The sequence below is a fragment of the Phoenix dactylifera genome, chromosome 2, assembly GCF_051530095.1.
Source record: "Phoenix dactylifera cultivar Ajwa chromosome 2, Ajwa_hap1_PhDact_Kaust_v1.1, whole genome shotgun sequence".
Classification (NCBI taxonomy): domain Eukaryota; kingdom Viridiplantae; phylum Streptophyta; class Magnoliopsida; order Arecales; family Arecaceae; genus Phoenix; species Phoenix dactylifera.
In genome coordinates, this window is record NC_143191.1 from 8,580,839 (window position 1) to 8,593,647 (window position 12,809).

The window sequence follows — 12,809 nt, forward strand, 5'->3', positions numbered from 1 at the left end:
ATTGAGCTCATTATTTGTATTCTTCTTTCATAATGTGATCAGAAATAAAAGCCAATTATATAGATGCCACTTAGAATTAGTATTGCTTTCTTAGTTATTATTAAAAATATGTTATAAGCCCTATATTTTGAATAGTATATGAATAGTTGATATAAAACTTCCACAAGTAAATTTTAGATATCTCTTGTTAGTTAGATTTATTACTATCAGAATTTGGATTCTAATTACTTTGATTATGCTGCCATATTATATTATCATGATGAAGGCCTTACATGCTTCTGGGGAAGTGCTCTATAAGTATGTGGTGATTTTACCTTGCTAACTCATGAATTCAGGCCAGGGGCATGACATGAGTACTAGCTATTTTTTTATCCAATCAAATCTTATATGATCTAAAATTTAATAGATCCATATGATTTAAAAATCACTTCCTACAAAAGCATATATTCTCATAATTGGCCATCTAGATATGCTAGTAGTTGATCATCCTGTTGAAAGTGAGAACTATGCACATGCACACACTAATTGGATAGGAATTTTTTTTTTCTTCAACTCGCTTAGCTAAAATCTCTAAAATTTAAGAATAGAATAAGTATGTAAGTATGGTTCTAAGCCTCTCTTTTCTTTCATTAATTGTAATGAGACTAATTACAATCCCTATATTTAAACTAATGAGGTTTGTCCTTGCAAAATTTGGTTCAGATTCATAACTAAAATCCTTCTAGAGCTAGATTTTGATTTCTATATCAATTTTGTCATTAGTTGGTTTATCTAATTATAGTAAACTTGATCACAATCCCTTTATTTATAGTAGTGAAGCTGCCCTTAGAAATTCCGGTCAGATCTTATTTAAAATCTTCTTGAGGCTAGATTTTAACATCCATATCAACTTTGTTCTTAGTTCCTTTGCATAATTCTTCTCAAGTTGTGAGTTATGCTTATTAAAGTCTTCTAGCATAGACATCCCCGGGCATCCATGCTCAAGTTCCTAAACCTAGAAATAATAAGGATCATGATCCTAAATCAAAAGCTCTTTAGCTTTTATAAATCTTCATCTCACTAACCCCTTTCTAGATTTCAGTTAGCTAACTTGTCAATTACTCTTTAATTGATCAATTGTGCTCACAGTTAGACCCAATCACACTCAATTATAATAATTGATCCATTTCTCCCAATTCAATACCCTACTCTCCTCCCTATTTCACCTACTCTAATTCATTTCAAACTAAATTCATTTCCTCTTCTACGTAATTTCATATCCAACGAACTAATTGTAGGTTTAGTTGAGCAGTATCTCTAATTCATCTCGATTCCATCTCCCTCTTATCCCAATCAATAATCTTAGGGTTGAATTAGACTTCTCTGAGGTTAATTTGATTAATTTTTACTTATACAACTTGATTTGACTCAACTCGGCTCACTTTTGAACCTAAATTTGATAATTTTTGAAATTGGGTCAAATGAGCTCAGATTAGATTCAAAATTAAACCATGGCCTCCCTTTTAAACCAAAGTATCCCAATTCAAATTTTTTATATTTTTGGACATCTCTTACCTCGCCATAAAAAAATCACCCTAAAATATCTCAATGTCCACCCCAAGATCACTAAAAAGGGGGAAAATATAAGAATATCAAATAAATTTAATATTTTTGATCTTTGTCTAACTTTTCTCTTCAATTAAAAAGAGGGAGGAACTTATAGTTATCAGATCTTGGAGAGATTATCCATCCCTTGAACTAAAAATTGATCCACGATTCTTTTCTTAAGCCAATCCTAAGATGCCACTTGGTATTATTTCAACCTTTTTTCTATTCAAAAAATTCTAATTTTACCATTTATGTCCTTTCTTCTAGCTATAAGTAGAGCCTTAGAGGATAGAGATGATCTCCTTTCTTAATTCTTTAGCTCTCCTCTTCCAATGGAATTCTTTGCTCTAGCCTAAGAGTTTCTTAGCTTTAGCTCTCTCCCTCCCCTTCCTTCTTCTACCGCAATATTCTTATATCTAGATCTTCCAAACTTAAGGAGTAATCTAATTCTTAAGGCTTCAAATGAACGACTACTTATTAAGAAACCTATGAAAGAAAAGTAAGAAACTCCTTTCACCATTCTTGTTTGAAAGAAGGGTAAATCAAGTAGCCTTTATTAACGAATAACAATTACTGCAAAAAAGAAATGAGGAGAAACAAGATTTTTTCCTTTAGTTCTATATGAGAAGGGGAGGTGATCTAAGAAGGCCTATAGTAAAGAGGAGACCAAGCTAAGGGAGATTCCAAAGAGATCTCCACCAAAAGAGAGGCAAGTGAGCCAAATCATGTTGATCTACCATTGGAGAAGCTCATTTTCTCTTTCTTCCATGAATAGTATGTAATTAACTTGGTGGAAATGAATTTCTTGCTCCTTGATAATAGAATTGCTCGTGTATCTCTTTTCTTGCTTATTTTGGTGTAATTCTTACATTCTTGTTGAGCAACTTGTAGATCTTTATTTTTTCTTTATTTTTTTAGTTAAATGGGTGGATAGGATCTAGGACCCTTTGATCTAACCCCTCGAAAAACTCCCGTACGATCTAAGCCTTAATCATATAGCATTCTAGGGTATGCTTAAGGGGGCTAGACCTTAGGTTTCTAGAACCTTGGCCATGATATACCCATTGAGTAGATGTATGTCACGCATGCCCTAGCTCCTTCTACATATGGAAGTATAGGCCTAGGCTTTTATGCCTAAAGCTAGAGGGGATAACATATCTTCAACCCTTCCTTGAAAGCAAATTTAAACCTTACTCTAGGTTTGGTCTTTAATGATTGCTTTTATCCATTATTGTCTCTTAATTTTTCACCTTTCTTAGCCTTAAAGGAGTTAGTGGTGACTCTAAACCCACCTCGGATCAAACTTTTACTTTGATCAGCCTATTTCAAGGGCTAAAATTATTTTTATGACAATATTTGTTTTTTGTAAAAAATCCTTTGATGGTTGTACAATTATTGTACTTGTTAGGAGCTTTCTTTTGGTGACTAGAATACTAAAAATAGGTGTCAAAAGAGAAAGTTGTAGCCTTCAAAATTTAAGGTGAGTGATTGAGTGTTGGATGTGGGGAGATCTTGCTTGAAAATATTATCCAACCTATAAGGAGTAGCTAGAGTGGTTCACACAGGTCTAGTGATCCTCCTAGATAATCATGCATTTTTTTTTGAAAATTAATGAAACCTTATCAATCTAGTGATGTAACTCATGAAACATGTATTATTGTAAATTGTTCTTAACCAATACCAAAATAATAGGGAAAAAACTAATTTTATTTATTCACATTCAAATTAAATCTTGCACTATAGAAGATGGTTATATCTCAATGATCCTTGCAATAGAGTACAACTTTATTTCCCATTGTTTTTAACAAAAGTAATAAGAAACTTGAATAGGAAATACCTATATTTATTTTCATTCATAATTTAAAATCAATAGATCCCCATGATCCTCGCAGCCAAATCCTACAAAGATATGTGAATTTATAATTTGCACCCTAGATACACTAATACTAGATAATAAAACAACAAGCAAGAGCAATGGATGTGCGTTACATGTAAACAAATGAAATTCATGAAACCTTATATAAGAGTTACATCCCTTATGATCATCATAAAACATGAGTATTATTATGAGCTTAGAGACTTAACATGCTTCGCTTGGTCTATTCCTTTGGTTTTTGCTTTTAATAGTTATTCGGCCTATCATGGTTGACGTTTCTTTATTCTGCCTATGAGACATCATACAGTATAATTATATCATGTTGTCCCGCCTTAGCTTATTTGGTTTATTTTCATGGTGCAACTCAAAGATATCATATCCTTAATAAGCCTTAGTTGTAAATATTAGTTAGGATGTGGTGTAAGTACCTACAAACCTATTGTGCTATTAGAAAAAAAACCTCCAAACCATAATTAAAATTAATAAAATGGAAACAAGTACTGGCTATTTTATTCCAGATTGAGTCTTCTAACTTTTTAAAATAGATAGATATGTATGAACCTCACATTCATATCCCCAATAAGCCTTATCCTTTTAAATTAGTTATTGTAGGTAAGATAATATTGGACAATAAAATAGAAAGAAAAATCAATGCATGTATATCACTTATAGGCATTTTTTTAATAAGTCATAAATATTATGTAAGTTTTTGTTCCTCATGACACTTATAACATACTTATATTGCATCATGTTGTAGAGAATTAGTAAGAAACTAAATTGAAAAAATGCATTCTCTATTTGTAACCATGTGTACCTTTAATATTTGAATCAATACTGAAACAACAACAATGAATGGTTGCATTCATCACTTCCAAATCAACTTTGCACTATCTAAGTTAAATATATCTAATAGTCCTCCTAACCATGTTCAACTCTTGTTTTTTCACCAAATTTTTTACCCCAATATCTTGTTATGCTCGATCAAGTAAGATCCAATTAGAAACATAGCAAAACCACATAAAATAGAGATACTTCAACCTACACCTTTCCTACCTCTCCTTCACAAGTATGTTTAATTGACTTCATAGAAAATGTTAAGGTCATTCCCATCCAAATTCAATACTAAATTTGGAAATAGTGAGGCTTACGTGATCCTTGTGATGATATCCTTGCTGAACTCTATGCTTTCATGATTAATTATCCTAGTGAGATAAATAGTATATAGTAATATATATAACAAGTGAGAGCAATAAGTATGTAATGTGTACAAATAATTTTAAGAAATCAAAAAACATGAAACCTCATCTAAATGGCAATTTCTTACATTTTTATTGCAAGATATTTTTATAAGTAGCAAAATAGAACAAATAATACTGATTCAAGAGGATTACCAGACTTGATATAGACCACTTTGGCCATATTAAAAAGTAGATAGGATCCATGAGCGAGATCTATTAAATTGAGAGGTTGAATCGCATGCCAAACTTTCAAAGTTTATGACTTGCCCATAAGATGCTTAATTGAGTGCTCTTTTTTCGAAATTAGGTAACTTTTGATCTCTATGATGTCATGCCATCTCCAAAAGAGTCCTGTTTACCAAGCGACCAAAGCTAAATTTTATCATTTTGGTCTCGAAATAGATTGAACAAAGCAAAAAAAAATTTCCAAGAATAATTTTGACCAGTATATTTCCCAGTCCAGAAAGATTTAGGTAGAGTGGTTGAAAGGAAAGTTAATGTAGAAGTTAATTATGTTAGCATTTTTATGATTATTTTCACTTATCATAGCTATTTTGGGAAAACAATTTTCTCTTTTAACTAGAAGAGGAATTTGAACAAAATTATGCAAGGGTAGATCTCACTAGTATATACAGAGGCTATATATCTCAATTTATGATCCATCAATAAAAAAAAGGAGACCTAGACCTTACTTTCACCATTGTTTTTACTTTCTTAAATTTTCTTAGATATTTGAGTCAAGCGAGTTAAGGAAATTACTTTGTTTTTTTTTATCAGATCAAACAAATTTTTGATTTTCATTGGAAATGGACATTGCAATACTAAAAATTGATATTTCTTAACTATTCTCATGATCATATCCTTGCTAGAAATTTGCTTTTGGCATTAATCACTTTGGATGTGCTAGTGCTGAGTTACATAGAAAGGAGAGTAGTTTAAATATAAATCATATGAAGAAAACTAAAAAGTTGTAAAATTTTGTACACATATTATGTTTCTCAAATTTGATAATCTATTGCACTAATTCAAAGTCATAGTTAATAAATAAAAATATAAAAGAATAATAAGTAATTTTTACTTTATTTGAATCAAATCTTGCATCATTTATAATTGATAGATCCCTGCAATCCTATCAACTACATCCCACAAAATTTTATGCGTTCATAATTGGTTATCCCACAAAATTTGATAGTAGCAAGCAAGAAAATTACATGAGCAACAAATGCTGATAATTTTTCTTAGAATATTAAAAAACATTATCCATGCGTTAGATTTCTCTTGATCATTCATCAAACACATGTATTACTTTAAGTTGTAGTTGACTATAAAAAAGGAAAACCTCACTAGCTATATTTGTTCTCCACTAGATCAAACTTTTCGTTACAGAAGATGGGTATATCTCGAAATCTAATCCAACATGATTTATAGTTCCGTTTATCAGAACTAACGGTTAATAGCAAATAGCGACATGAACACATGTGTATCGCATGCAGAGATCTATATTATTCTCATCCAAATCGAAAATGACATTATCATAAATGAATATATCTCCAAAATTCCGTGATCTAAGCCAACTTTGTTTATAGCAGCAAGTGAGACCAGTACACGTGTATCACCGGCAGAGAATTTTCTTAAAAATTTATAATCCATATCTAGTCATTAGATTCTCCTGAAACACATGTATTATTGCAAGTTGTATTTAATCAGTAACGACAAAAAACAAAACTAGCTATATTTACCCTTATCTAGATCGAATCTTGGATTATCGAATATGGATATATCTCCAAAATCCTTGTGATTGGGCCCAACTTTACTTAGAATTACTTTTGTTCGAGTCGATATTAAACAAGAACAGAAAATAACTCTACTTATTCGAATCGAATCGTCCATCATTGAAAAAATAGTACCCACTATCCTCTTGATTGTGGCTAAGTTCATTAGTTTTTATTTTGTTCAAAATTTCGAATCTCAATGTTAGTCCAAACTTGCTCAAGTAAACCCTAATATTGAACCATTCTCATAGGTGCCCTCAATAGAAAGACTACAAACCCTAAACCACTCCCGCCGCTCCTAAAGTCGAACTCAGGTTGCATCTTTTGTGTGAAAGAATGTTTCACCTTCCTTAGCATGAATCCACCATTAGATCATCAATTGGTCACTTTGAGATCTATGCACATAGATGAATGATAGATTTCAGAGTGCTTTGAGATCCATACGGTGGGTGATCCAACGGTGGATCCGTGCAAAGAAAGATGCAACCCCCATCCCCTCAATTCACGAGCCTAACCAAATTTGTCAGAATACCAGAAACTAATCCCTTACCCACACTGCAAACCTGCCACTATTTTTTAAAATGATAAACTTGAATTAAATGTAGTAATTCATTGTACAAATATCACTAAAGATTCCGTTCACATTGGCAAACCTTTGCTCGGCTGGTTGGTGCGTGAAACAACAGGCAACCATGGCAGCATTCGAGTGAGCTTCCACGTGCCCATATAAACCCCCACCCCCCCCACCTTTCTCAAAACATCAACCCACAGCCAGCTTGAGACGGACGGAGAGAAGAATGGGAGAAGAAACGCTCTAACCCTGGATCGATCTCTGAGTTAGAGCTCCGTCCTCCCCACTCTTTTCCTTAAACGATCTCCTATGTGTTCGTCCGTCGATCTAATAAGCGTTAGCTCGAAGCTTGGTATGCTCCAATCCTTCTACGTGCTTCCATGCAGCGCATCCATTTCCTTCTCCTTATCTCTTGCTTCTCTTGCCGTCTTTCCGTAGTGACAGATTATGCCATTTTATGATCGATTTCCTCCTTTCGTTCCTACTTTCCTCTGACGGAAACTGATCACTCTTCCTTTCCCCCTCATGATGTATTTTCTTGATAAATTTGTGTTCTTTGTGTATGGATATTATTTAATTCGTTGCTTCTACTTGATATATTTCGCTATGAATCTATCCCTTTGGTTTCTATTTATAATCTTTAATCGATTTCTCTTTGATGTTTTTCCAATCTGGGTTTGTTTGGTTTTTTGATGAAATCGACTGTTTTCTTGCAGGAAATTGGATCTACATGCTTAAACATCTATATCGATAAGGTTTGCCTCCCATCTTTGGCATGGTCTGATTTTTTTTTTTTTGGATTATAATGTGTATAACTTTTGCTCCCACTGATTTTTTGGTTGCTAGCTATAGACTCTCCTTTGTTTTTGAGCCGCCTATTTTTTCTCACAACGGCAACCCCAAAGCAAAATTGAGACAAACTATGAAACAAGAAATGTTCTAACTCCGACGCTCGAGTTAGAGATCTGTCCTCTCTGATTGCTTCTATGGGTGATCTCTAGTCAGTCTCTTCATCAGTCTAATAAGTGTTAGCTTGAATCTTGGTAAGCTCCAATCTTTAGATCTACTTGTTTTCATGTAGTGCAACTCATTTCCTTCTTGTCTGTTGCTTCTCTCGGGCTCTTTTCATAGTATTAATTAGTTCAATCAATTTTCTCCATTTTTTTCCAATTTGTTTTGGTTGAATTCAATCGAGGATGCTGTTTTCCTTTCTTAATAACGTATTTTTGATAGGCTTGGTCATTTTTCTATGATGTCTTAATTCGTTGCTTCCTCTTGTTATATTTTGCTACATTATTGTCCCTTTTATATTTCATTATTTTTAGTCAATCATTATTCAATGTTTTTTAATCTAGATTTGTTTGGCTTTCTGAAGAAATCAATTGTTTTAATGTAGAAATTTGGCATATAATTGCTTAAACTTCTATTCAATAAGGTTTGCTTTCCAGCTTTGACATGGTCTAATTTTTTTTTCATTATAATTTTATGACTCAATGCTTCCACTGATTTCTTACCTGCTAGTTGTGGTCCCTCCTTTTGATCACGCATGTATTGTTCTTGATGATTTTTCTTTTTGCTGCTTTTATTTTTGCCCTTTTTAATGATCTGGAAATGAGATTTTGGTTTGTCATTTGCTAGTTAAGTGGCATCAATGGCTGCTCCGAGTGGGAATTCACCATCCTCTCCTGCATCTACTGAAGGGAGAGCGAGAAATATCAAGAGAATGCTTGAATGTAATCCTCCGACCTATGCGAAATACTTGAAGCTAAGACATGGTTTTCTTAATAGTCATGCCTATATCTGCCATATATGTAAGAGTTTTACCTATGGCTCCGGGGATGGCCCCCAATTGAACCGTGCCTATGACTCCAATTTTAACCTCACAGAGACCCAAGTTGAGAACATGATCTTAGGTCATTTGGATGTGATCTACAGGAATGCTATAAAAGACCTCACTTCTATTTATGGCTATCCGGAGGCCAATGCAACCAGTGCTGTATTGGCCACCGGGATTTGTTATGGTTGTAAAGACCCCATTGGTAATGCTCTGAAGCATGCATTGACATTTCTGAAGTGTGGGTTGAGGGTGCATAAATCTGAGAAGCAAAACTTTTCCAAGGAGATGAAGACATTGGTGAAGTTGGTTTCGATGATCGTATATGATGGGCAGAAGAAGAATTATCCTTTTCTATGTAAGGATGATTTTTTGCTCTGGTTGCTGATCTATAAGATAGATCCTTCAAATGTATTGAAACCGGCTAGTTTTCTGTTCCGTGGTTTGGCAAATCTTAAGAATTTAAGCAGTTCTACTAATCTCCAATGGAAAGGGGAGTCTACAGCTAATACTTCAACTGTTCAATTTATGCCCGAGGCTGGTGTCACTGAAGATGACAAGCTGGAAGCATCATCTTCTCACTCAGAGAATGCTTCCGAACCTGAGTTACCCCCTGCGACAGGCGACCCAGGCTTGGCTTCTGGTAGATTTGCTGCTGCGACATCTCTGAGTCTCTCGAATTCTGATCCAAATGCAGCGAAACAGAAACCAATGTCATCATCTGATTCTCCACTTGACAAATTCTCCTCCCTAACTATATCTGAATCATCTATTCCAGAAGAAAAGCCAGCATATGCTAATTCGAAACATGCAGATAGTTCCAGGAGAGATTTCACCCTTCGCTGCACCCCGGAGAGGAGACACCAAGCTAGATTAATAGGCAAGGCAGGGAAGCTTGTCACCTTGACAAACCAGATCTTGGAGAGCACAAGGAGCAGCATGCTAGATTCATATTGCTCTTTGCCAAAGCTTGATAAAACAGTTGGTCTGGAATCGTCACAATCATTTGCTAGTTCATCATTTATCATGAGTACAGTGACCACCACTTCATCTCTTTCCCATGCAGCAAATGTTGATGCTTTTACATCAATGCCATCTAAAAGCAGCAGTGATGCCAGTTTCAAACCTGATTATGATGTTGCCAGCTGCATCCCATATGTGCTGGAGATGTTACTCTCTCGTGGTCCGGATCTGCAAGTCGAGCTTCAGTATTGGACAAACTGGGCCCATCGCAAGGTGATGCAGGCTACAAATAGACTGAACAAGGACAAGGCTGAGCTCCAAACCCTAAGGCAAGAAAAACTGGAGGCAATAAAGCAGAAGGAGGCTTTCACAGAGAGAACAATGAAGAAAATTGGAGAGATGGACACTGCACTGTCGAGGGCAAAAACCATGGTTCAAGTGGCTAGTGCTGGTATATGCAAGCTTGAATTGGAGAAAGCCAGGTTGGAACAAGAGCTGGAAGCTGCAAAGGTACGTGCTTCAGAGTCAGCAGCCAATTCTCAGGAAGCTTCGTTGAAGGAGATTGTGACTCTTAAGAAGGCCCAAACATGCGAAAGAGAGAGAACATTGTTTCAAGAGGAGCTTCTGACTGAGAAGCGCGTGCTGTCGCAACTACAGCGGCAACTTCAACAAGCTCTGGTGTCTCATGGCCAAATTGAGGTAATTACTTCCAGGTTTATTGTTTGTTATTTTTTTTTGCAGAAAATATTTTCAGGTGATTATTATTTATATATTTACTTGTTTCGTAATACATTTTGTAGTTTAAATTTTGTGTTGGTTCTACATTTGATATCAATGCTTCGAACCCGGCCTCTCTATGTTGGGTTCGGGTTGTATCTTTTGCGCGAAAGAATGATTCACCTCCTTTCGCAACGTCAGTCGTTTGATCGGGCAATTGATGCTTCAAGATCCATACAGATGTATGGAAGGAGGTTGGAGTGCTTAGAGATCTACACAATGCTCGATCTAATGGACTTTAGTGCGGAAGATACAATCCAAACCTCTCGAGGTCCTAGTCTCAAGCATTAAGATTACCGTACTCTTGTCTTATTTCTTTTTGAGGCTCAATATATGACTTTAAAATCTTATTTATTGGTCATTAATTGTACTTACCCACAAAAAATAAATGTGTTAATTACTATAAAAGCCAACTTTAAATGGAAGATGAAAAATTCACCTTGCCAATATAATTAGCTAATTAAAACCTGAAGCATTTATGGACTTATAAGGATGACAAATCCTTCACCCTAGAGGGTGTGGTTGGCACAATAATTAAGTTACCTCATTGTGACCTCGGTATTATGAGTTCAAAATATGGAAACAATCTCGTCATTCATAAGAATAAGGCTATTTATATTTGACTCTTCCCAAACCCGATAATAGCATGAACCTTATAAGCCAAAATACCTTTTAAAATATTCCTCACCCTCATCTTTGCCTAAGTCCCTCATATTGTAATTCTTTCCACAAAAGAAAAGACAAGCAAACTATAGAAGGAATGCAAGGAGTCACTAAGATAATGTACAAAAACAATTTAAGGAATAAATGATGTGTTCAAAATACTCATCTAATTTTCATGCGCGCGCGCGCGCACACACACACATATATTATCAAACAGTAACATTTTTTACCAACATTTTGTCTCTTCTATTTGTCATTCTATTTCATATAAGTTTTCCCGAGAGCTCTTCTTTGTTTTGGCTTTCATTTGTAGATACTATTGTAAATTATTCTTTTTCTTTTTTCTTCAGTTTTATATCTCTTGTCACCTTTGAGCTGTCTTTCTGATAGTATATGATGCTAACTTTTACCTAGGAAAGTAATCATTGTGCATTTTGAGGCTGAAAAATGATGCATATCTAGCATATTCAATGGTTGCAAATAGTGAAAAGAAAGAGATAGAATGAAGTACTTTATAATAGGAATCTGAAAGGACTACATCGGATTTCAGTTATCAAGGATATGTCGTCAATTGTCATTCCCTAATCCTTTGTAGCAGCGTATATGTATGCATTTGTCAAGACTTTAATTTAGGTTTTGCCATTTGTGTTACATGCGAAGATTTTAATCTGGAGTTATGTCATTCATAATACATGTACTACTAGCAGAGATCTGTATGTCATTTCCTTGAATGCATGTTTCAACTTTTCCTTTCTTTTTTTTTTTTTTGAATTTTTACTGCCTCGGGATTAATGTCACAGGCTAGATGGAAACAAGAAGAAAGGCTGAAGTCAGAAGAACTCACAAAGGTCCTCAATGAAAGAAAAGAACATGAGAAACTGGAGGCTTCAGTCAAATCAAAGGAGGATATGATCCAATTAAAGAACGAAAGTGATATGCAAAGTTGCATAGATGATATCAGGAGACTTCGGCACGAGACTGCAGAACTAAAGCTAATGATAAACTCCTCAAACTTCGCAAGGCTTGATTGGGCCCAGAGTGCTTATTTTACTACAGATGTAACGGGTTTTAAGGAATCTGGAACTGGAGAGGTACAGCGTGATTGGGAGTGTGTGATGTGCTTGGCCGAGGAGATTTCAGTTGTTTTCCTTCCCTGCGCCCACCAAGTTCTTTGCACAAAATGCAACGAGTTGCACAAGAATCGAGGCTTGGGAGATTGCCCCTCTTGCAGGACCCCCATTAAGCAAAGGATCTGCGTCCGCTCTGCATGCAACATCTGACCTTGGAGAAATTAAAGAAATATTGGAATCATGATATCTCGCATGAAAGTGAATAATGTGCCAAGCATTTTATCTTGGAGGTTAAACAATCAGTTTGAATGGGAGAGGGGAGTGACAAGCCCACCAGAATGGTATTGATATATTAGGGTCTGCGTTTAAACAAATTAAATTCTTGATGAACTCTCATGTATTATCAGTGCATTACATTTCATCCTAAACTTGCATTGCTGCTTTTGTGTTTGGATATT

The 12,809-nt window shown here is 35.0% G+C and overlaps 1 protein-coding gene across 2 annotated transcripts; it reads left to right on the forward strand.

The window, feature by feature from the left end:
- The first annotated feature begins 7,897 nt into the window (after positions 1-7,897).
- On the forward strand, positions 7,898-12,809 carry LOC103710969 (uncharacterized). 2 transcript variants are annotated; one of them, XM_088717215.1, is made up of 3 exons: positions 7,898-8,087; positions 8,683-10,540; positions 12,082-12,809. In XM_088717215.1, the coding sequence occupies exons 2-3, from the start codon at positions 8,696-8,698 to the stop codon at positions 12,559-12,561; spliced, it is 2,325 nt and encodes a 774-aa protein (XP_088573341.1). In that variant the 5' UTR covers positions 7,898-8,087; positions 8,683-8,695; the 3' UTR covers positions 12,562-12,809. The 2 variants fall into 2 exon arrangements, with proteins under 2 accessions (XP_088573341.1, XP_008795135.2); XM_008796913.3 differs by lacking the exon at positions 7,898-8,087 and having other exon boundaries at positions 8,555-10,540.

What these genes read in the sequence shown, in the direction of transcription:
- LOC103710969 (XM_088717215.1), top strand. Translation starts at nt 8,696, where the DNA reads ATGGCTGCTCCGAGTGGGAATTCACCATCCTCTCCTGCATCTACTGAA. An exon ending in TGTCTCATGGCCAAATTGAG is followed by an intron (nt 10,541 to 12,081) that starts GTAATTACTTCC and finishes TTAATGTCACAG; the next exon opens with GCTAGATGGAAACAAGAAGA.